This window comes from Bos taurus, chromosome 17 (assembly GCF_002263795.3).
Source record: "Bos taurus isolate L1 Dominette 01449 registration number 42190680 breed Hereford chromosome 17, ARS-UCD2.0, whole genome shotgun sequence".
In the NCBI taxonomy this organism is placed as follows: domain Eukaryota; kingdom Metazoa; phylum Chordata; class Mammalia; order Artiodactyla; family Bovidae; genus Bos; species Bos taurus.
Window position 1 is genome coordinate 70,947,065 of NC_037344.1, and position 24,935 is coordinate 70,971,999.

At 44.5% G+C, this 24,935-nt stretch overlaps 1 protein-coding gene and 1 gene segment (V, D, J or C); both read left to right on the forward strand.

Moving 5' to 3' along the window:
- LOC789205 (immunoglobulin lambda-1 light chain-like) overlaps positions 1-24,935 on the forward strand; it is a 448,173-nt gene that overhangs the window by 257,470 nt on the left and 165,768 nt on the right.
- LOC132342668 (immunoglobulin lambda variable 1-40-like) lies at positions 2,404-3,138 on the forward strand. The segment is given in 2 exon segments: positions 2,404-2,499; positions 2,609-3,138. Coding segments are annotated over 2 exon segments (576 nt in total).

Genomic DNA, 24,935 nt, shown 5'->3' on the forward strand with positions numbered 1-24,935 from the left:
TGGCAGAGGCTGGGGGAGAACAGGAGGCCTGGGGCAGCCCAGCCCCACTGTGGGGACCAGGGTCCTGTGAGCACCGTGGCCTGGACTCCTCTCCTCTCCTGTTCCTCTCTCACTGCTCAGGTAGGGCGGGCCCGGGCACCAGGGCTCAGTCCCAGCCTCATCAGCCCCTGGGGCACAGACTCTGGGAACTTTCCTGCAGCTCCTGACCCATCTCCCCTGTGTCTGTGTCTGCAGGTTCCCTCTCCCAGCGTGTGCTGACTCAGCCGGCCTCCCCCTCTGCGTCTCCGGGAGCATCAGCCAGACTCCCAGACTGCACCCTGAACAGTGGGTCTATCTTGGTGGCTAGCAAATGTCCTGTTTCCAGCAGAAGCCAGGGAGCCCTCCCCAGGACCTCCTGATGTTCAAGTCAGACTCCGATAAGCCCCAGGGCTCCGGGGTCCCCAGTCACTTCTCTGGATCCAAGGCTGCCTCAGCCAATGCAGGGCCCCCGTTCATCTCTGGGCTGCAGCCTGAGGCTGAGGCTGATTATAACTGCTACTGTCCCCAAAACACTGCATTCACCCTGTGCTGCAGGCCCACGGCGGCCCTGTGCCCTCCCTCACGCAGCCGCCACTGCTGCTCTGCCTGGACCGTGTCTAATGCCGGTTAACCTCCTGTGGTCACTGCTGAGCTTCCAGAGAACAGCAGATCTGACCTGCATGTACTGCCCCTCATCTCAGATCTGAGACTCACCCACGGCTCTGACCGCTCAGACTGCCGTGTTCTGACACACACCTTCCTCATCAGAATAAAACTCCTGCAGTGCAGATGCTGTAAGTGGCAGAAAGAGGCTGGTTCCTGCTCTGCTTCACTCAGACCCCCCAACATTAATAATGCAAATATCCGTGTGAAAATTAAGTTTTACTTCATTTAATAAAAATTTTCAGAAGATTCACCTTGTGTCATTTCTTTAATATTTTCTTAATAAGAAAATAAACTTACGAAGATCATCATATTTCACATGTGGAACTCTTGTCAAAGAAAAGCTGAAATAAGCATAGATTGTCCTTCAATTAAACTCATGCACGTATTTAAAGTAATGGCCTTAGAATTTTCACTAATCCATTGACATATTTTCCTACATTTACCGTCTCAGGGAATTCCCAGGTGGTCCAGTGGCCAAGACTCCGTGTTCCCAGTGCAGTCAGCCTGGTTTCATCCCTGGTCGGGGAACTAGATCCCACAAGCCACAACTAAGACAGCTCCCAGACAAACAGATAAATAAATATTTACAAAAGTCTCAAAGGCACACCTACAGTGTAACACACTCGTGCAGCGCAGGACAGACTACAGTCGGGCCATTCTTATCCAGCCAAGCTTTCCCTGAACTGTGTCTTCTCGGACCCACTGATTGGGATGGGGTCCTACCACCCACCACGTATCAGGCTCCCTGGGAACAGACGCTGCTCAGGGCTTTTCATACTCTCAATAAAAAGTGCTATGAGTATTACAGCCCTGCTCCCTGCAGCCTGTGCCCTGTGCCTGCAGGAGAGACGCCCAGGAGGGGTCACTTCATAAGAGAGGACACAGCGATGGGGGTCCACTGTGTGGAAAGCTTCACACACAGTAAAGATCCAGACATTGAGGGATCCAGAGTCACATCCCCGGCCTCACCCCCTACACCTTCCCACCTCAACAGAGAAGAGCCCCCTCCTCCTCACGGCTGAGGGGACACACAGAGGAAGCAGGGCTCCGGCCACCAGGGAGGGGACACACAGAGGAGGGATCGGCTATCCTGCCCAGAAGGGGACGGGCCTCCCCAGGGCCAGCACTGCCTGACCTGATCCCGATGCAAGAGGAACTTGTGCCCCAGAAGCCCTCTCAGTCCTGACCCTGAGCAGCCCAGGGAGCCATGGACAGACTCAGTCTTAGGGGCCTGAGGGGAGCACACAGGGGTCCCTGAGGTCACAGCGGATACAGAGGAGGCCCCTGAACGAGCTCTGAGGCGGGGACAGTGCACAGAGCAGGTCAGGAGCTGTCCCCTGAGGGCTCTGGTCACCAGGTCACAGGAAGCGTGTCTGGGCCTGGACACCAGGGGGCGCTCGAGGGCCATTCCTGAGGTGGTTAGTGGGGTGAGAGTGGGGCCCAGGCCCTGACCCTGTCAGGCCACCACTGCTCAGGGCTCCTCGATGGAACCTCCCACACCTGGGCCCCAAGAGCCCTGCCCCAGTCCACACTCTGCCCTCCTCACGCACAGGGACCTGACCCGGGGCCCAGGGAGGGGTCAGAGAGCTGGAGGGGTCAGAGAGCTAAGGGGTGGGGGCAGAGAGCTGGGCGGGGTCAGAGAGCTAGGGGCGTGATTTGCATGAAAGGCCCCACCCCCTCTCAGGGTATGAAGAGGGGAAAGAGCGCTGTGGGGACACTCTGCTCAGCTGTGGGGCCACAGAAGGCAGGACGCCCTGACCGTGTGCACCATGGCCTGGTCCCCTCTGCTCCTCACCCTGGTCGCTCTCTGCACAGGTGACTGGATGCGGGGACAGGGGATGGGCCCTGGGAAGACACACGGTCCCTGCTCCCTGCTCTCGTGTCTGGACCCCAGAGTCACTATCTCTGTCTCTCCCCCTTCCAGGATCCTGGGCCCAGGCTGTGCTGACTCAGCCGCCCTCCGTGTCCGGGTCCCTGGGCCAGACGGTCACCATCTCCTGCACCGGAAGCAGCAACAACATCGGGATTTTGGGTGTGAGCTGGTACCAACAGATCCCAGGATCGGCCCCCAGAACCCTGATCTATAATAGTAACAAACGACCCTCGGGGGTCCCCGACCGATTCTCTGGCACCAAGTCCGGCAACACAGGCACCCTGACCATCGCTTCGCTCCAGGCTGAGGACGAGGCTGATTATTACTGTGCGTCTGCTGACCTCAGTCTTACTAGTCCCACAGTGCTCCAGGCCAGGAGGGAAGTGCGACAAAAACCTGCTCTCCTCTCAGAGTCGGGGCTCTGGGGGCAGAAACATCCTCTGCAAAGGCAGCCGCTTCATTTGATGTTTGGCCTAAAACTGTGCTCAGTCATACCACGGAACTTGGTCCAGAAAAATCTGTTCACATCTTTCTTAATTCACCCCTTCTCCAGCTTTCCTTTGCAGCAATACATTGTCTGATTTTCTCAACTTGAGCAGAAATCCCCAGTGCCAGGGCCAGGTGCCCTGGGGTCAGAGTCCATGATGGGTCAGGTCAGAACCAGAGGAACACAGTACAGTTCTGACTCTGGACTCATCAGAGCATCCAGTATGTGTCCTGGTCCCAGCAGCTCTCCTTCTCTCTGAGGCTAGTAGTGGACGCAGGGGGTCCCTGCTTCGTTCCCTGGCCTCAAGTCTGGAGTTCAGGCTCCTTGGCCATCACTGGGCTGAGCTGAGGCCCAGGATGCTGCTCCTGCCTTTCCTGTGACAGCCTCTCAGGCTCACCCAGGGCTCCAGGGTCCTGGCCAGGCAGCCTGGGAACCTCCTCCACTGGCCTTTGCCCACATGGGAAGCAGGGTGCTCCCTGGAGAGTGACCTTCCTGCACCTGGGCCCCAGGGGACATGAGAGCTGTCAGCTGTGAGCAACAGTCTTGCCTCTTACTTCCGCTCCTCTATCCGGGGGGGCAGTGCCTAGACCTGAGGTCCAGGTAGAATGGATGGGAAATTACACAACAAAAATGTCAGTAAACTTGACCTACAGTGATACCTGGACAGAGGACAAGAGACCCAGGGGAGGGACTTTCTCCATGTCAACAACTTCGTCTCAAGAGCAGGGTCCTGGGGGCCCTCCTCCACGACCTGGACCCCTCCCTTCGTGTCCTCACTCCTGAACCAAGACTGTCCTTTAGGGAAAGTGACGGGATGTGGGTTTGGAGGCCTTTGCCCTGCCTTTTGCTCCTGGCATCTGGACACAGGGCGTGGGGCACCCATGCTTCCTGTCAGCTTCTCACCCTCCTTCAAGGGTGGTGCTGATGGTTCTGTCCTTTACCAGTTCCTCTCGTCACCTATTTTCCTATTTTCCACTACATAATCATCCATGCATTAGAATAATAGGAAAAGGATTTAGTATGAACATTTTGTTTGATATGAGATGAATCTCGTAAACACCTGTTGAGAAAAGAAAATAACTGTATGAATTTTATTAAACAGCTAATGTACCAGAACATCTAATCTGATTACAAAACCATAATTTCACTTTACATTGATTAGCATTATTTTTGTCCCTTAATTTTCCCAATTAATGGAAACATTAAGTCCTCCTGCACGAAATTACATGTATGTAAATGAGTATGGACTAGCAATACTACAATTGTGTCTAGGTGTTTCTATTTTTACATTCATTTTGTTATTGGTTCTAAATTTATTTTTTAATACATCTTAATATAAAAGGTAGCTTGTAGATGGGAAAAAACAACGTTTGGTATCAGTTTCAACTTTTTAAATTTGGTATTGGAATTTTTGTTAACTTTCTGATTACAAGATTTTGATCAATATTTAATGTTAGTGGTTTGTAATTTTTCCTCTTATATATTTTATCAGGTATCTGTACAAGTTTTAACAAATTCTTAAAGAACTAGGAAATATACATCTTTTGTAAGGTTTTTAAAAAGACATTCATACAATGCAAATCAATTAGAACAATGTAGTGGCTCAAGTTTGTTACATATTTCAGGTGAGTAAATACATGTTATGTCTTTTTGTGGAGTAATTCCATAGTAAAATTTCCATCTTTTTCTAAGGAAATTAATCTTCCTACTTGTTTTCTCTACTAGACCCACCATCATTGTAGAAAAGTGTGCATTTTACCTCAATTCTAGAGGTTATTTTTGTTTAGTTTTGCTTTTTATTTCCCACATATTACCAGCAGGTGGCTATGTAGGACTGCCCTGGAGTCCAGGCACAGCTGCTCAGGGAGCACTCTCAGTTCAGGAGCTGGGTTGGGGGCGGGGCCTGAGCCCTTGGGGGGACTCAGCAGTGTGTCCACTCTGGCTGAAGAGTCCCCTGAGCAGGGATGTGTGTGGTCTCAGCAGGGGCTTCCTCCAGGGCCTCCCAAGAGGGAACTCCCCTCCACCCCGTGAGTCTGGGCTGTGAGCTGAGCTCCAGCAGCAGGACTCAGGGAGGGGCTGGGCGGGCCCTGGGTGGACCCCATTTGCATAGCAGCCCTCCTCTGGCAGAGGCTGGGGGAGAACAGGAGGCCTGGGGCAGCCCAGCCCCACTGTGGGAACCAGGAAGCTGTGAGCACCATGGCCTGGACTCCTCTCCTGCTCGTGTTCCTCTCTCTCTGCACAGGTAGGCACAGGCCCCGGGCACCAGGGCTCAGTCCCAGCCTCATCAGCCCCTGGCGTGCAGACTCTGGGAACCTTTCCTGCAGCTCCTGCCCCATCTCCTCTGTGTCTGTGTCTGCAGGTTCCCTCTCCCAGCCTGTGCTGACTCAGCCAGCCACCCTCTCTGCGTCTCTGGGAGCATCAGCCAAACTCACCGGCACCCTGAGCAGTGGCTACAATGTTGGCAGCTACTACATAAACTGGTACCAGCAGAAGCCAGGGAGTCCTCCCTGGTACCCCTGTATTGTTACTCAGACTCCAATAAGCACCAGGGTTCCAGGGTCCCCAGCCACTTCTTTGGATCCAAAGACACCTCGGTGAAGGCAGGGCTCCTGCTAATCTCGGCTACAGGCTGAGGACAAGGCTGACTATTACTCTGCTACATATTGCAGTAGTACTAACACGGCGCTCCAGACCCACAGGGAAGGGAGACCTAAATCGCCCCTGTGCCCTCCCTGAGAAATCCGTATGCAGGTCAAGAACCTATAGTTAGAACCAGACATGGAACAACAGTGAAAGTGAAAATGAAAGTCGCTCAGTCGTGCCCAACTCTTTGCGACCCCATGGGCTGTATAGTGCATGGAGTTCTCCAGGCCAGAATACTGGAGTGGGTAGCCTTTCCCTTCTCCAGGAGATCTTCCCAACCCAGGGATCAAACCCAGGTCTCCCACATTGCAGGCAGATTCTTTACCAGGTGAGCCACAGGGGAAACACAAGAATACAGGAGTGGGTAGCCCCATGGAACAACAGACTGGATCGGAACTGGGAAAGGACTATGACAAGGCTGTATATTGTCACCCTGCTTATTTATCTTATACGCAGAGTACATCATGAGAAACGCTGGGCTGGAGGAAGCACAAGCTGGAATCAAGATTTCCAGGAGAAATATCAATAACCTCAGATGTGCAGATGACACCACCCTTGTGTCAGAAAGCGAAGAAGAACTAAAGAGCCTCTTGATGAAAGTCAAAGAGGAGAGTGAAAAAGTTGGTTTAAAACTCAACATTCAGAAAACGAATATCATGGCATCTGGTCCCATCACTTCATGGGAAATAGATGGGGAAACAATGGAAATAGTGAGAGATTTCATTTTCTTGGGCTCCAAAATCACTGCAGATGGTGATTGCAGCCATGAAATTAAAAGGTGCTTGCTCCTAGGAAGAAACACTATGACCAACCTAGATAGCATATTAAAAAGCAGAGGCATTACTTTGCCAACGAATGTCCATATAGTCAAGGCTATGGTTTTTCCCATGGTCATGTATGGATGTGAGAGTTGGGCTATAAAGAAAGCTGAGCGCTCAAGAATTGATGCTTTTGAACTGTGGTGTTGGAGAAGACTCTTGAGAGTCCCTTGGACTACAAGGAGATCCAACCAGTCCATCCTAAAGAAAATCGGTCCTGAATATTCATCGGAAGGACTGATGCTGAAGCTGAAACTCCAATACTTCGGCCACTGATGCTAAGAACTGATTCATTTGAAAAGACCCTGATGCTGGGGAAGATGGAAGGCGGGAGGAGAAGGGGATGACAGAGGATGAGATAGTTGGATGGCATCACCGAGTCAATGGACATGAGTTTGAGCAAGATCCGAGAGTTGGTGGTGGACAGAGAAGCCTGGCATGCTGCAGTCCATGGGGTCGAAAAACGTTAGACACAACTGAGCAACTGAACTGACTCACTGACAAAGGCTAAGACGAATGATTTTAGACCTCTGTTCTTATCTAATAAACCCTTACAGGTGTATATTATAAGCACTGCTTTAACTATAGTCCATAATATACATAACGATACAATTTGCTTACATTTTTAACTAATTCAAAATATTTTCTAAATTTGTGTTTTTTTCCTGATTCTTTTAAATTTTCATATACTTTGAGGTTAGTTTTCCAGAAAGCTTTCTATTATTTACTTTTCATTTAAGTCCTTTATGGTCACATAATAAAATCTTTGAATTTCAGTACTTTTAAATTTGTTCAGCAATGTTTAAAGCTTAAGTATATTGTCTATAAAGAAAGCTGAAGAATTGATGCTTTTGAACTGTGGTGTTGGAGAAGACCCTTGAGAGTCCCTTGGACTGCAAGGAGATCCAACCAGTCAATCGAAAGGAAATCAGTCCTGAATACTTATTGGAAGGATTGATGCTGAAGCTGAAATTCCAGTACCTTGGCCACCTGATGTGAAGAACTGACTCATTAGAAAAGACTCTGATTCTGGGCAAGATCAAGGGCAGGAGGAGAAGGAGACAAGAGATGATGAGATGGTTGGATGGCATCACGGATTCAATGGATGTGAGTTTGAGCAAGCTCTGGGAGTTGGTGATGGACAGGGAACCTGGTGTGCTGCAGTCCATGGGGTCGCAAAGAGCCAGACATGGCTGAGCAACTGAACTGAACTGACCATAAGGAACTCCCTGTTGGTCCAGTGGTTGCGACTAGGTGCTTTTACTGCAGGAGCCCAGGTACAATCCCTGGTTGGGAAACTAAGATCCCACAACCAATGGGGCACAGCCAGAACATTTTAAAAATAAAGAAAAAGAAACCACTAAGCACTGTGGCAACAGTGGAAACAGTGTCAGACTTTATTTTTGGGGGCTCCAAAATCACTGTAGATGGTGATTGCAGCCATGAAATTAAAAGACGCTTACTCCTTGGAAGGAAAGTTACGACCAACCTAGACAGCATATTAAAAAAGCAGAGACATTACTTTGTCAACAAAGGTCCGTCTAGTCAAGGGTATGGTTTTTCCAGTGGTCATGTGTGGATGTGAGAGTTGGACTATAAAGAAAGCTGAGTGCCGAAGAATTGATGCTTTTGAGCTGTGGTATTGGAGAAGACTCTTGAGAGTCCCTTGGACTACAAGGAGATCCAACCAGTCCATCCTAAAGGAAATCAGTTCTGAATATTCATCGGAAGGACTGATGCTGAAGCTGAAACTCCAATACTTTGGCCACTGATGCTAAGAACTGACTCATTTGAAAAGACCCTGATGCTGGGAAAGATGGAAGGCAGGAGGAGAAGGGGATGACAGAGGATGAGATAGTTGGATGGCATCACCAACTCAATGGACGTGAGTTTGAGTAAGATCCGAGAGTTGGTGGTGGACAGAGAAGCCTGGCATGCTGCAGTCCATGGGGTCGCAAAAAGTTAAGACACAACTGAGCAACTGAACTGACTCACTGACAGAGGCTAAGATGATTGATTTTAGACCTCCATTCTTATCTAATAAACCCTTACAGGTGTATATTATAAGCACTGCTTTAACTATAGTCCATAATATACATAACGATACAATTTGCTTACATTTTTAACTAATTCAAAATATTTTCTAAATTTGTGGGTTTTTTCCTGATTCTTCTAAATTTTCATATACTTTGAGGTTAGTTTTCCAGAAAGCTTTCTATTATTTACTTTTCATTTAAGTCCTTTATGGTCACATAATAAAATCTTTGAATTTCAGTACTTTTAAATTTGTTCAGCAATGTTTAAAGCTTAACTATATTGTCTATAAAGAAAGCTGAAGAATTGATGCTTTTGAACTGTGGTGTTGGAGAAGACCCTTGAGAGTCCCTTGGACTGCAAGGAGATCCAACCAGTACATCCTAAAGGAGATCAGTCCTGGGTGTTCATTGGAAGGACTGATGTTAAAGCTGAAACTCCAATACTTTGGCCACCTGATGCAAAGAGTTGACTCATTGGAAAAGACCCTGATGCTGGGAAAGATGGAAGGCGGGAGGAGAAGGGGACGACAGAGGATGAGATGGTAGGATGGCATCACTGACTCAATGGACATGGGTTTGGGTGGAGTCTGGGAGTTGGTGATGCTCAGGGAAGCATGGCGTGCTGAGGTTCATGGGGTCGCAAAGAGTCGGACACAACTGAGCAACTGAACTGAACTGAACTGAACTCTCAGTCCTTTTGGCTCCACTCCCAGTGCCCAGTCCCTAGCACCTCACTCCATCAGTGTCATTTGTTATTACAAATCCAGGTTGACACAATATGGTTTTTTATTCTTCCTTTTGTTGTCTAAAAAAAAAGATGCACAGCTTGAGAGTTGTGAGTTAAGTTTTATTTGGGGCAAAATGAGGACTGCAGCCCGGGAGGCGGCATCTCTGACAGCTCTGAGAGACTGCTCCAAAGCGGCAGTGCTGAAAGTGAAGTCGCTCAGTCGTGTCCAACTTTTTGCGACCCCATGGACTGTAGCCTACCAGGCTCCTCCATCCATGGGATTTTCCAGGCAAGAGTGCTGGAGTGGATTGCCATTTCCTTCTCCAGGGGATCTTCCCGACCCAGGAATCTGAACCCAGGTCTCCCGCATTGTGGGCAGACGCATTACCATCTGAGCCACCAGAGTGGCAGTGGGGCAAGGTCAATTATAAGGTTTTGGTGAAGGGCGAGTTCAATACCATGAAGCACTCGTTTTACAAAAGGCTTTTTGTTAGTCATGAGGATCTGATGTCACCATGAAGGGAGTTAGTGCCTCTCTAGATACGAGGAGATGCAAGGATTGAGATCATAAAATCTGTTCCTAAAAACATCCAACTATCTAAAGACCTGTCCCACCAGATTCCCTGGAGCACGGAGTGCCTCACTCCACCCTGAACTGCTTCGGGGGTTGTTGAGGGTCTCCATCTATACCAACACAGGGTTCGGTCTCCGTGGAGGCTGATGGCAAATGCCTTTGTTGTTCAGTTGGTGGTAAGTGCCAATTTGTAGTTGACACTTTCTTCCTTCCTTCTCTTCTTCCTTTCCTCTCTCTCCCCCTTTCTACCTTCCTTCCTTCCTTTTTACAGTTTGTCTTGCTTTTTTAAATTATAAATCTGTAGGTTAATTCCTTATCCTTAATCCCCATATCCCCTGTACTTCTTCATGTACTTCTTCATGCTGATCTAGCTCAACAAGTATTGATTCCATGCCCACTATGAGTTGGGTCACTTTCTGGGTGCTGAGGATACAGACAAGTGACTGTCGGGAGCCACGTTAGACATTACTAACAAAATGGAGGCACGGCCCCAACCCCCCTCTTCATCCTGCAGGCACAGTCCCAAGATGAAGGAGTTAGGTCTTGTGATTCTGACTTGTTCTTTCCTTTCTTCAGTTGAGTTGGCTGGAAAGAATGCTAAGGTGCTTATTGTTCTTGAGAAAAACATGAGAAAGCACAAAGCCTTCTGCAGTTGTGCCCAAAAAATAATCTATAAGTAACCATTGACATTTGTTCAAAGATCTTTACAAAAAATGTCCCAAGATGAACACGTAGGCCACAGCTTGAGGCCATGGAAAAAATTGTTATCTGAGACCTGTTTGTGAGGGAAATGTTTATGACAAAAGAAGTTTGCTGAGTTTAGGGTTTAGGAATAATTAAAAATAGCTAAAAGCCTTTTTAGGAAATAGTGAGCTTAATATACTAGGGACAAACAGGATTTAAAAAGATAAAAAATAAACTGAAGAATATGGTATACAGCCCAGGCATAAACATGAGTTACAATGTAATTACGAGTAAACAGGATTCTGAGAGAATCGCTGAAACAAGAACTCTGTTTGAAGGACAACAAGGAGATAATAAATCTGGGTGAGGGGGAGCTGAAAATGTAAAACCTCTGACCTAATGCTTTTGTCAAAATATAAAAAAAGACCTGATGCTTAAAATAAACATGTGTCCCCTACCTTGAGTCAGAGGCTACATCATTCTCTGCCAACACTGCTCATCCCTTCAGGCTGATTCCCTGGCTGCCAGAGCTGGACTCCGACAAGTGGTGCCCAACGTGGGCCATCTGAAGAGTAAGTAACTTCGTGACTGCAACCCGGAGCGGTTAGGATTGTACCGTGGGTGGCTGGCACCCCTCTGCAGTTTAGACAGGGTGAAGAGGGTACAAAAAAACTTAAAATATTCTCTAGAAAAATGGGTCTCTCTACATCCACAAATAGACAAATGTTTATTGAAATATTACTTCACATGTTAGCCCATAGAGGCATTAAGGTAAGCAAAAGAAGACTGTCTAAATTTCTAATTTTTGTCCAAGAACAATGCCCATGGTTTCCTGAGAGGGCACTGTAAATCTAAAACCTGGACTAAGGTTAGAGATCAGTTACATTCGTTTTATACTTTACATGAGCCAAAAAAGATTCCTGTAGATGCTTTTGCTCTGTAGAATATGATTAGGGACGTCCTGGACCCTTGACATGAGGCTGTTAGACAGCCTATGGGAGAGGCTACAGCGGTGGATGCTGGGTCTCCACCTTCTGCACAGATCATGTTTTCTGCCATTGACGAAGAGAAGGAGGGAGACTGTGCTCTACCTCCGGAGGAGGGGGAAGACTTGCAGGATGCTGCGGCTGGGCACCCTAGTGAGGCCCCTCCTCCTCTACACAAACCTTTAAAAACTTATCCATCACTTTCTGATTTAAGGCAATCGCTGCAGCCTCTGTTTGCGCCTCCCAGGGCCCAGGAGCTCCCCCACTTTGCCCCCAAAGCCTCCCAGAACATTGCATGAGGCTGAAAAAGATAGAGTTTTCTGAAACAAAGGAGTTCTTGAAACAGACTGCCAGAGGCTGAGGAAGATAAAAAGTTTTTGGAAACAAAGGAGCTTTTGAAACAGATACATACACAATATACAGAGCTGCTCTTTGAAAAAAAAAAAAAACAAAACCCTCAGGGAGGTCTCACCCAGGCTAAAAAAACAAAGCGAAACAACAGGGGGACTTGAAACTCTGTATGGCCTTCCCAGTAGTCTTTACCAAAACAGAAGGGGGAAGCGAAAAAGAAAAAAACTGGAACCGGTCCCTTATAAGCTACTAAAAGAGCTTAAACAAGCTTGTCGTGATTATGGCTCCACCTCCCCCTATACACCCACCCTGCTACATGCCTGGGCTAAAAGACAGATGACACCATATGATTGGAAAACGGTTACAAAGGCTTGCCTTCCTGAAGGAGAGTTCCTCCTGTGGTTGACAAAATATGACTACAGTCAGCGGAAAACAAAACCTCTAATGATACACAGCTCAAGACAGTGGGATCTGTGACATTAAAAAGACATGGAAAATACTAATCTAATATAGCCCAAACAAGGTTGTCTAAAGAAACACTTAATCAGATTATGGCCATAGGTATCTTGACATGAAAATCTTTGCCCCCTTCAGATGAAAAGTTATCCACTTTGAGTAATATGAGAGACCTGATGAGAGATATAAAGACTTTGTGGCCAGATTAAAAACTGCTGTAAAAAAAAATTATTAAGAGTACCGAGCCAACAGAGATAGTTCTTAAACAATTGACTTATGAAATGCCAATTCTACCTGTCAGACATTGCTTAGACCTGTTAAAAGTAAAAAAAAAATCTTTGGACTTACATACAGACCTGCCAAAAAATAAAAACTTCCTTTATGCAGGGGGTTGCCTTAGCCACAGCCTTGAGAGGAAAAACTGCTGCCCAAGTTATTCAGGCAATGAGAAAAAAGATTAACCCTGATGAAAACGATTCTACAAATAAAAAGTGTTTCTCTTGTGGCCAAATGGGGCATTTTTGCCGACAATGTCCTGCCAAGCAGAGACAACAAGCCGTGCCAGTACAGACTAAAACCAACCCTCCAAAGACACCTTGGCCCGATGCCAAAAGAGATATCACTGGGCAAAAGACTGTAGATCTAAATTCCATAAAGATGAGACTACACTCACTCCCCAAATACAAAAAGTAATTTTTCCCAGTTTCAGGGAAATGGGCAACAAGGACAGCCCCGACCCCAGACAACAACAGGGGCAGTCGCGTTAAATCCCTTTAAAACAACCCCAGGTAGCACAGGACTAGACCTCAGTTCCGCCACCACAACAATATTAACCCCTGACGTTACTCGATTCCAATGGGAGTGGCTGGCCCCCTCCCTGAGGACATTGTAAGACTTGTGCTGGGGCGTAGCTTGCTTTCCCTTCAAGAAATTTCAGTGGTGCCTGATGTAGTGGATTCTGATTATACTGGAGAAATTAAAGTTTTGATCTCACTGCCTGCCAAAACTACAAATTTAATAAAGGTCAAAAAATAACACAGCTTTTGCTTTTACCTTATTATCAGACAGGAAAAACCTTGACTTCTCAAGCTAGGAGCCTCAAAAGATTTAGATCTAGTGATCTAGCCTTTTGGGTACAAAAAATTACAGCTTCAAGGCCTTTAAAAGATCTTTTAATTCAAGAAAATATCACGTCAGGGCTGTTGGATACTGGAACAGATGTCTCTTATATTACTAAAAAAGATTGGCCCTCGTCCTGGCTGACACATTTGACCAATGCTGACTTGGTAGGAATAGGGTCAGTGCCCTCGGTTGCTAAAAGCCCACAAATTTTGACAAGGTCAGATGAGAAGGGGGCACAAGACACCTTTCGTCCATATGTGATTCCTTCACTACCTTTTTCTTTATGGGGGAGAGATATATTATCTCAGATGAAAATGCTTTTATACAGCCCAGATAAAAAGGTTACTAACGAAATGCTACAAATGAGGTATAATCTTGACAAGGAGCTTGGTAAAGATCAACAAGAAATTGTTTCTCCATTAGAAACGGTTCCTAACAAAAATAGAGAAGGTTTGAGATATGCAAATTTATCCTAGAGGCTGTTGCTCTTACTGCCGACCCTATTACCTAAAAATCTGATGATCCGGTATGGGTGGAACAATGGCCTTTAACAGCTAAAAAGCTACAGACAGCTAAAGATTTAGTTATAAAACAACTAGCAGCCGGCCATATAGAGCCTTCTAATAGCCCCTGAAATACTCCTATTTTTGTCATTAAAAAAAAAATCCAAAAAAATGGAAATTGTTACAAGATTTGAGAGCTATAAACACAATGATGGAAGACATGGGGACCCTGCAGCCAGGTCTCCATTCCCCAGTAACTGTGTTCTTTAAATACAACGTGATAATTATAGATCTACAAGATTGTTTCTTTACCATCCCCCTGGCTGTTCAAGATTGTAAAATGTTAGCTTTCAGTCTCCCTTCAGCTCATTTTAAACAGCCCTTTATAGGGTTTCAATGAAAGTTTTTGCCTCAGAAAATAAAAAATAGCCCCACCTTGTGTCAAAAATTTGTGGATCAAGCTGTACAAAATGTTAAAAAAAAGTATAAAGATCTATATTTGATACATTATATGGATGATATTTTGGCTGCCCATAAGGATAGAGCCTTGTTACAACAAATCTTATCTAAATTAATTAAGGCCTTAAAAAACTGGAGTTTAAAGATAGCTCCAGATAAGATACAAGTAAATCCTCCTTTTTCTTATTTAGGGAGGGTGTTAAATACCCATACTGTGAGTCATGCCCTTTACAGCTACAGAGAGATCCTTTACTAACTTTAAATGATTTCCAAAAATTATTAGGGGATATTAATTGAATATGCCCACATTTAAGACTGACTACTACAGATTTAAAGCCCTTGTTTGATTGCTTAAAGGGCGATCCTGATCCCGGTTCTAAAAAAAAAATTGACTAGTGAGGCAGTTAGTTCTTGTTAAAGTGAATGAGGCTTTACATGATCAGTTAATTAAGATTAATATTATCAGAAGATGGGATTTAATTATTCTCGCCACAAAACATACACCTATAGGATGCTTGTGACAAAAAGGCCCATTAGAATGGCTCCATCAGTGACCCCTCAAAAAATAGTTTTGTCTTATCCCAGCTTGGTGACACAATTAATTATAAAAGGTAAAAAAAAAAAGTGTAAAACTTTTATAAAAAGAAGTAACAAATATAGTGATTCCATTTCATAATGATCAACTACAATTTCTTTTACAAAATAGTGATGATTGACAAATTGCCCTGATAGATTTCAGGGGTCAAATTTTGTTTCATTTGCCCTCAAGCCCCCTTTTACATTTTTTAAAAACACATTCTGTGATTTTTCCAAAAAAATTTTCTATTCAACCTTTGGAGGGGGCAACTTTAGTTTTCACAGATGGTTCCTCTAATGGTAAAACGGTCACAATTTTTAATGGAAAATCCCATTGTCATGCGAGTGTATGTTCCCTGGTTCTTTGTCTCGTCACAACAAAGATTTGGAGCAATGGACATTAAAGCCCTCGGCGCTCTCGGGTCTTGGACAAACCGTGCTACAGCTCTTAGGCAAATCAGTGTTACAGCTCTATTTTATTTAGAAGATAGCAGGAGAGAGAGTGAGAGAGAGAGAGAGAGAAAAGAGCGCACGCAGGCGGGAGAGAGAGTCCGTGAGAAAGCGCTTTGGCTCCTCCTTTTATATGCTTTTTCCTCCACCTGGGCCTGCCCTATGCAAATTGGGCTTAGCCAGGAGTGCTGTTTGTTCTGCCTAAAGTCTTCACTCTGGTCCTTGGACCTCCCTTGTCTTTTAGCCACCACCATTTTGGACTCCTTTTCCCTATTCTACCTACCTAACACCATGTTCAGGTAACTGAAGAGACATCTGCCCAAAGAGCTGAGTTAAGAACAGTTATTTGGGCTTTTCAACCTTTAAGAGACCATAACTTCAATCTTTTGACTGACTCCTGATATATTGTAGGGTTGTTTCCTCATATTGAGACTGCTAATATTCCGGAAAATAAGACTACCATCTTCTCCTTGTTATTTGATTTACAAAAAGAAATTAAACATAGAAATAAAAAATATTTTGTGGGACATATTAGAGCCCATTTCAGCTTGCCCGGTGCTTTACATAAAAAAAAATGCTTTGGCAGATACGTTAACTATAGTAATTGCTTTAAACTTACATAAAAAGATTGACAAGGCCAAAAATTCTCACAAAATTCACCATCAAAATACAACTGGTTTAAGATATGAGTTTCAAATCCCTAGGGAGACAGCTAGACAAATAGTTCAGTTCAGTTCAGTCGCTCAGTCGTGTCCGACTCTTTGCGACCCCATGAATCACAGTACGCCAGGCCTCCCTGTCCATCACCAACTCCAGGAGTTCATTCACACTCACACTCACATCCATCGAGTCAGCAATGCCATCCAGCCATCTCATCCTCTGTCGTCCCCTTTTCCTCCTTCCCCCAATCCCTCCCAGCATTGGAGTCTTTTCCAATGAGTCAACTCTTCACATGAGGTGGCCAAAGTACTAGAGTTTCAGCTTTAGCATCATTCCTTCCAAAGAAATCCCAGGGCTGATCTCCTTCAGAATGGACTGGTTGGATCTCCTTGCAGTCCAAGGGACTCTGAAGAGTCTTCTCCAACACCACAGTTCAAAAGCATAGACAAATAGTTAAGTTATGTCCAAATTGCCCAACATCTAATCCATCTCTACCATTAACAGTAAATCCCCAAGGCCTTAGGCCTAATGCTGTCTGACAAATAGACATAACTCATACCCCGGCCTTTAAAATACTGTCCTTTGTACATGTTACCGTAGATACCTTTTCTCATGTTATTATAGCCTCTGCTAGATCAGGTAAAACAACAAAAGATGTAATTCAACACTTGTTTCAGTGCTTTTCCCAAATAAGACTCCCTAAACAGATAAAAACAGACAATGTCCCAGCTTATACTTCTGCTGCTTTTAAGAGATTTTGTCAACAATTTTCTATAGTGCATTCAACAGAATGCAATATAATGCACTTGTAATCCCCAAGGCCAAGCCATAGTAAAAAAAACACATCAGACTTTAAAAAATCAGATAGCTAAATTAAGACAGAGAAAATTTAAATATTCCTCTCCACATTATGTTCTACATCATGCTTTGTTTGTAATTAATCATTTAAACGTAGACACACAGGGACAGAATACAATGATGAGGCACTAGATTCCTACAGGGGCTATGACTCGGCCTCTGGTCAAGTGAAAAGACCTCCTTACCAGAGAGTAAAAAGGGCCAGATGTACTGTTAACTTGTGAGAGAGGGTATGCTTGTGTGTTTTCACAAGATTCCACTTCTCCTGTTTAGATTCCTGACAGACTGATTCGACACGTCCAGTCCCATGAGATCTCCAAGATCACAAAGACCCCCGAGGTCACTGAGATCCCTGGAGTCCTAGAGTCCGGGACTGAGGGAAGATAGAGAGATCAAAAGCTCGTCGAGTCCGGGCCTGAGAGAGTAGAAAAAAAAAAGCCAAAGGGCGAGTGACCCTTCACCTGAGGCTTCACCGCTAGTACATCGCTTCAGACACCTGGTGCTTCAAGAAAGACATGCTGATCGAGTCCAACCGTATTCTGCTACATCTCGTTGCCGTCATCGTACTCAAACAACTACCTCCAACATGGTGCCAACATGGGGCCAGCTGAAACATCTCACTCAACAGGCTGAAAAACTAATAGAAAGGGGGAGACATGAGGCCACTCCTACGGTAATGTTTGTGGCTATGCTTGCTGTGTTGGCTTGTCAGCTGAGGCCCTCCAGCACAAAAAAAGTTCATTGAGACTATCTGCCTAATCCACCTTCTTTTCAGCCTGTTGATTAGATGAATGAGCCCATTCATGTTTTTGTTAATGATATTCATCTTTTGGGCGGGGCTTTCATCTATCCTAATAATGCTAAAACAGTGGTCAGTGCTCCCTTCAATTTTTCAGGCGTGTCCGTTTATCCACCTATTTGCTTTGCCATACCTTCCTCCTTACAAGGATCAGCTCCGGTTTTAAATGGATGTGTTAACACTTCCTTGAAAGGCATGCTTTCTGATTCTCCAAGAAACAAAGGCGAGAGAGACTTTTGGTCTTTACAGCTGCTGATGCTGGGGGCGCAAGAAAAACAATATGATGCCATAAAACAGGCAGCCCCTCATTTAAAGGACTTTCCAAGCTGTGCACTCCCCCCTCCAGATTCTGATGAAGAAGGACTACAGGCCTGGGAAAACATAAGCTAAATTTCTGGCTTTCCTCATTGGAAAGAATGCATGTATACCCTAAAGTTATCTATTCCCATTGTTGCCACCAGACATTCTCTGATCAAATGGGGGTGCCCCTATCTTTCAGATCAATGATTAAACTTGATTTTTGAAGAACCTTATAGATCTATATAGAATGATTCATTTATCCCCTATCCTTTAGCAATTACTATGTGGCATGTTAATGGATGGGTTTCTCCTTTAGTGAGTTTCAATGGAACAGGTCCCATGCAGCCTAAATTATGGAGAACATTGGCTGCTATGGCACCTGTGACTTTACATAGACTTTTAAATGAACAAAGATATATTGTACAGGCCTGCATACATTCTCCTTATGCCTTTTTGTTGGCCAGAAATCGGAATGATTTGGGAGTTTTTGAAGGAGAAACTGTTTATAATGTCGAATATGTAAATTGTTTTATATCAAATTGTGTCGATGGGAATGATTATAGTAATTATAAGGCTGTGATGATTCTAAAACAACCACCATATTTGATGGTTCCTGTAAAATTAGAAGGACACTGGTTTGATGATTATGCATTGAAAGCTTTGTCTGAACTTAATGGCTTAATTTCTCGACCTAAGAGATTTATTGCAGCTCTGATTGTGGGAATAACTGCCTTGATTGCCATAATTGCTTCAGTTATGGTTTCTGCTGTTGCCCTGTCAAAAGAAGTACATACTGCCTCGTCTGTTGATCAGCTGTCCAAAAATGTCTCCATAGCTCTTACTACACAGGAAATTATGTATATGAAAATTAAAAATAAGGTCAATGCTTTAGAAGAAGCAGTCCTGCTTATAGGACAAGAAATTACAAATTTAAAAATTAAGTTGTCTTTAAAGTGCCATGCTGAATTTAAATGGATGTGCATTACCCCTCTACAAGTGAATGGTTCCGTACATTCTTGGGAACACATTAGGAACCATATTCTAGGCGTTTAAAATCATTCAGATTTTAGTATTGATATTTCTAAGCTACATCAGGACATTCAGAGTATGAAGCAGGTGGAGTCTGGCTTTTCCTCCCAATGGCTTTCTAATTCCCTTTTTAAAAATCTGGAGGGATCTCTTTCCCATAGATCCTTTTTTACAGTAACGACTAATGCCGCCATGTGCTTATGCTTGTTGGTTCTGATGTGTGTAATAGCCCCGTGCCGATTCAAAATACTCAACCGAAGTGTTTCAGCTTTATCTACTGAGTTTCATACTTATGCTCTAAAAAATAAGAAAAGGGGAGATGTCAGGAGCCATGTTAGACATTACTGACAAAACGGAGGCACGGCCCCAACCCCCTCTCCTCATCCCACAGGCACGGTCCCAGGATGAAGGAGTTAGGTCTTGTGATTCTGACTTGTTCTTTCCTGTCTTTGGTTGAGTTGGCTGGAAAGAATGCTAAGGTGCTTATTGTTCTTGAGAAAAACATGAGAAAGCACAAAGCCTTCTGCAGTTGTGCCCAAAAAATAATCTATAAAGTAACCATTGACATTTGTTCAAAGATCTTTACAAAAATGTCCCAAGATGAACACGTAGGCCACAGCTTGAGGCCATGGAAAAAATTGTTATCTGAGACCTGTTTGTGAGGGAAATGTTTATGACAAAAAAGTTTGCTGAGCTTTGGTTTAAAAATAATTAAAAATAGCTAAAAGCCTTTTTAGGAAATAATGAACTTAAGATACTAGGGACAAACAAGATTTAAAAAGATAAAAAATAAACTGAAGAATGTGGTATACAGCCCAGGCATAAACATGAGTTACAATGTAATCACAAGTAAACACGATTCTGAGAGAATCGCTGAAACAAGAACTCTGTTTGAAGGACAACAAGGAAATAATAAATCTGGGTGAGGGGGAGCTGAAAATGTAAAACCTCTGACCTAATGCTTTTGTCAAAATATAAAAAAAGACCTGATGCTTAAAATAAACATGTGTCCCAAACCTTGAGTCAGAGGCTACATCATTCTCTGCCAACACCGCTCATCTCTTCAGGCTGATTCCCTGGCTGCCAGAGCTGGACTCCGACAAGTGACCTCACAGAGAATTCATTGTAAGAGGGTGAAACAGACTGGAAAGATAAATTGTACAGCATGTGAGAAGGTGAAAAGTGCTATGGATAAAAATAAAGCAGTGAAAAGGAACAAGGATTGGCATGGGGGCACAATTTTAAATTATCTGATCTGTTGGCCACACGAAGATGATGTTTGGGCAAATATTTGAGGAGGTGAGGGAGTAAGCTACGCAAGGCACTGAGGACAATTGTATCTCCTTTGATGCAAAAAAATTCTCTTAACAGTTTATTAACATTCTTCTTCCTTGTATCTCAGAAGACATGACACTTCTTTAAATCTTGATCTTTTGTCTCATTGATTCTAATTCCTGTTGCTGAAATGTTGAGTGGATGCCTTCTTACAGTGTGCGCATCTCTGTGGGTGCCTGTTCCCTTTGTGACCATCCCACAAGTTGTCAGTTACTCAGCTACAAGGACAGGGCACTGAACACAGAGGCTCAACCTGTGTTACTCCTGTTGAATCTAAACAGGGAGATGTGATCTGCCCAGCAACAGAGCCCAGGCTTCACAGTGTGGTGGACTCCATGCTCTTCTGTGGCTTTGCCCCGGCTAGGTGAGCAAGCTCCGGGAGTTGGTGATGGACAGGGAAGCCTGGCGTGCTGCAGTCTATGGGGTTGCAAAGAGTTGAACGCGGCGGAGCGACTGAACTGAGGAGACTATAGGCCCCACCCCTTACCTTCTCCTGAGATGGAGTTTATCTTCTTTGTCTTGTAAATTTAGGGCTTTCAGAGGGTTGCAGAGTGAAGAAACACTCACGGGTGGCCTGCTGGGCTGTTGATCCCTGCGGCCCCACTGTTAGGCTGCAAATTCAGTTTGACTTGAGCTGGTTTGCTTTGTTTTTCAGTCTCTTGAGGTGAAAGTACAGGCAGCAATCCGGCCAGGGCAGCAATTGAAAGAGCTGAAGTCAAAAGCTCTTTTGCTAACTCTGGCCTCAGCAAGAAGCCTGGTCCTCTAGCCCGATGCCCCAAATGCCACTTCCTGTGCATAAACAAGGTCTCGGCTGCCCTGCTTCTCTGACCTGGCTGCCTGTCCTTTTTAAACGTTATTTGCACAGATGGGTTGCTTGCTCCTCGGAGGATCTTCCATGGGTGGTCGGGGGTGTGGTCTACTGCTCTACCTTGGATCTCCCACTTGCCCCTCCAGCTCTGCAGGAGGACTTCCCTTCCCATCACCCCTTGAGGGGCTCTGCCTAACGTCAGGAAGGATCTTCCACTGACATCTTCATAGGAGCACTTTTCAAGTGGGCCTCCCTGGTAGCTCAGATGGTGAAGAATCTGCCTGCAATTTAGGAGACCAGGGTTTGATCCCTGGGTCAGGAAGATCCCCTGGAGAAGAGAATGGCAACCCACTCCAACATTCTTGTCTGGAGATTTCCATGGATAGGGGAGCCTGGGGGGGGCTACAGTCTATGGGGGTCACAAAGAGTTTGACACGACTGAGCGACTAACACACACACACACACACACACACATACTTTTCAAGTAACCTTCCCCTCCCCATCCGTTCAAAGTACTGACATCTTCCTTCTTGAAAATATCTTTTCCTTCAGTCCTAGGAAAGTCCCACTTTCTCTCTGAACTAGGGGCTCCACTTCCCTTTGCCTTTTCTTCTGTCCAGACCCCTCCAATCCTCAGTTATCCTAAACTATGAGTATGCTCCCCTTCAGATGTCATACACACCAGGTAAAACATCACACCCAGACTCCTGACATATTTTCAGTCCTTTCAGCCTTGGTGAGCCAAATTCTCAGCCCTACTTTATGGCCCAGTCAAGTCAAGTCACGTTTAGTTATCAGACAACACTTTTCCTTTATGCAGGATGACCTCTTGTCCAGAAAGAACCATCTGACTAACTTCCCTCCCCACATCCCCACTATGTCTGTCTGGTCTTTCTCAAAGGTCAACTTTCAGATTTTGCCTCCTCTGGAAAGCTCTCCTTGATCTCCCCAGGGAGACTTACCTTCACTTACTCATGTGTTACGACATATTTTCCGACCTATACGTGCATATATTTTCCAGTGTCTTTTCTCAAATAGACTATAAGTTATAAGAAGGTAGAATGCTTTCAATTCCTCTTGTGTTTGATAGGTAATAATAATTTAATAAAGTTGAATGAATATTTAAATCCTTTAGTTTCCAAAGGCTCTATCAAATTGGCATCTCCGTGCCTAGAATCACACCAAGGCACTCCAGGAAAATCAACACCATCATGACCTCTCATCTCAGAGATGTGCAGAGGCAGCTAGGTGTGCTGCTAGAGGAGAACCCAGTCACGGCAGGCTCTGCTGCCCATCCGCTCTGATGCATCCTCCCTGGCACCCAGAAGGCTGCCTCCAACACAGTTCAGGAGTTTTCATGGAGTGAGTGGCCTCAGGCATGAATATCCACTGGACTGGCAGGTTCTGCCCTCAGGGTGCACCCATCAGTTGTTCCATTTCAGTGGGCAGCTCTGTCCACAAGGGTGAAGGATTCCAGGACTATCTGTGTGAATCCTGGGCCTAGGGAAGAACACTTCTTTTGTGCCATCCTCCAAACATACCATCCAAGTCTGAAAAAGGCCTTATTAGAAATGATAGTAGTCAGGGCCTATAAGTAGTCCCAAGGGTTTATTTCATTTCTTTCATCTTTCTGTATTTCTGTCATTGTCAGCAATAAATATGTGTTTCTTTCATGGTAAAAATTGTTGACAAAACTGCAGAGGTGGAGACCACACTAAGGTTGCCAGAGGTGGAGAGGTGTGCTGATATAGAGGAGTAGCATGGGGAAGTCCCCTAGCTATGCTGGAATAGCTCGATAGTGGCAATGCTTACACAAATCTAAGCATGGGATAAGATTGCACAGGACTGTACACATGCATGCACATACAGACACACACAAAAATGAATGCGTATAAAATACAGTGAAAACCGGATCTAGTTAGCAGTACTGTACCAGTATCAATCTCCTGGTTTTGATGTTCTATAGACATGAAGTCACCATTGAAGGAAGCTGGATGAAGGGTACACGGGACTCTATGTACTATTTTTGCAACTTCCTGTGACTCTATTTTTAAAATAACCTTTTAATAAATATCTTTCAGGAAAATATAATCCAAAATTTGGAGATACAACAAAATATAACTGGATGACCCTAGAATGTCACACTAGAGTTTTTTTAATTTTTTATTTATTCAATTTTGGCTGCACTGGGTCTTCGTTGCTGCAGGAGTTGTGGCTCCCGAGAGGTGGTGCGGGCTTATTTGCCCCAAGCCATGTGGGATCTTAGTTTCCTGACCAGGCATCTAACCACATCCCCTGCATTAGAACACAGATTCTCAACCACTGGACCACAAGAGAAGTCTCAAGGTTTTTTTTAAGTAGTCCCATCTGATCTTATTAGAATTTGTGACTTCATTTGTCTCAGAATTGATTTAGGGTCCAGGTATTGTATAATGGGTGAATTTAGGATAACATGTAGAAAACAGATTAGAAGTAGAAAAGATAATCTCAAGGATTATAGTTTAGGATTTTTAACCAGCTTTGTACTCAATTCAGCAATCTGCTCTACCTAGCTTATTTCAACATAAGATACCTGACTACATAAATCCTACTTCTTTATATCCTTTATATCCTTATTGAATCAGCTTTGCCAACCTGGTTTGGGAAACTTTAATGGGATACTTAAATTTGGCATGTGCCATTATTTATATGATAATTATGTTTTCAATAGTATGGGAATTATGTTTTCATAGAATTTGAAGGTAGCACTGAACTGTGCTCAACTCATGAAGAACCACTGGAATAGGTTCTGTGTCAAGGAACAACATGACAAGCATACTTTCAGGACCCTTTATGTTTCCCTGAACTTCATCATTCGTGAAGTTTTTATTAAAACATGAAAAACAGTTTTCATTTTCAGAACCTGTACATGTCAGACTTATGCCCTAATACACATCTACTATTCATACATACATACATATATATATATGTATATATATACACACACACATATATATATGTGTGTGTGTGTGCATGTGCTAAGTCACTTCAGTCATGTCCAACTCTTTATGACTCTGGTTTACAGTCCTCTAGGCTCCTCTGTCCATGGGATTCTCCAGACAAGATTACTGGAGTGGGTTGCCATGCCCTCCTTCAGGGTATCTTTCTGATCCAGGGATTGAACCCACATCTCTTATGAAACCACATCTCTTACATCTCCTGCATTGGCAATGGGTTCTTTACCACTAGCGCCACCTGGGAAGCCCCAAATATGTGTGTGTGTGTGTATATATAAATATATATATATACACCTTTTACATATCAATAAGTCATTATATATACCTTCCCAGAAAGTGCCAGTTTGTGTTGTCACAGTTTAATGACTTATTGCTGTGTAAAAAGTAAAATTTGTGTTACTAGAAACTTCCTTTTTGAAAAACCATTAAAATGTTACCAAGGAAAATCCATGAAACATTTTTATAGAAGAGACTAATATCACCTAATATTCCTCAATCAAGTTAAATCCTGAATTAAATCAGAGATTTAACTGTGGTTCCTAAAAAGGAGAGGAAAGAACATAAAAAATTCAGTTCAGTTCAGTCACTCAGTCGTGTCCGACGCTTTGCAACCCCATGAACCACCAGAGCCAGGCCGCCCTGTCCATCACCAACTCCCGGAGCTCACTCAAACTCATGTCCATCGAGTCAGTGATGCCATCCAGCCATCTCATGCTCTGTC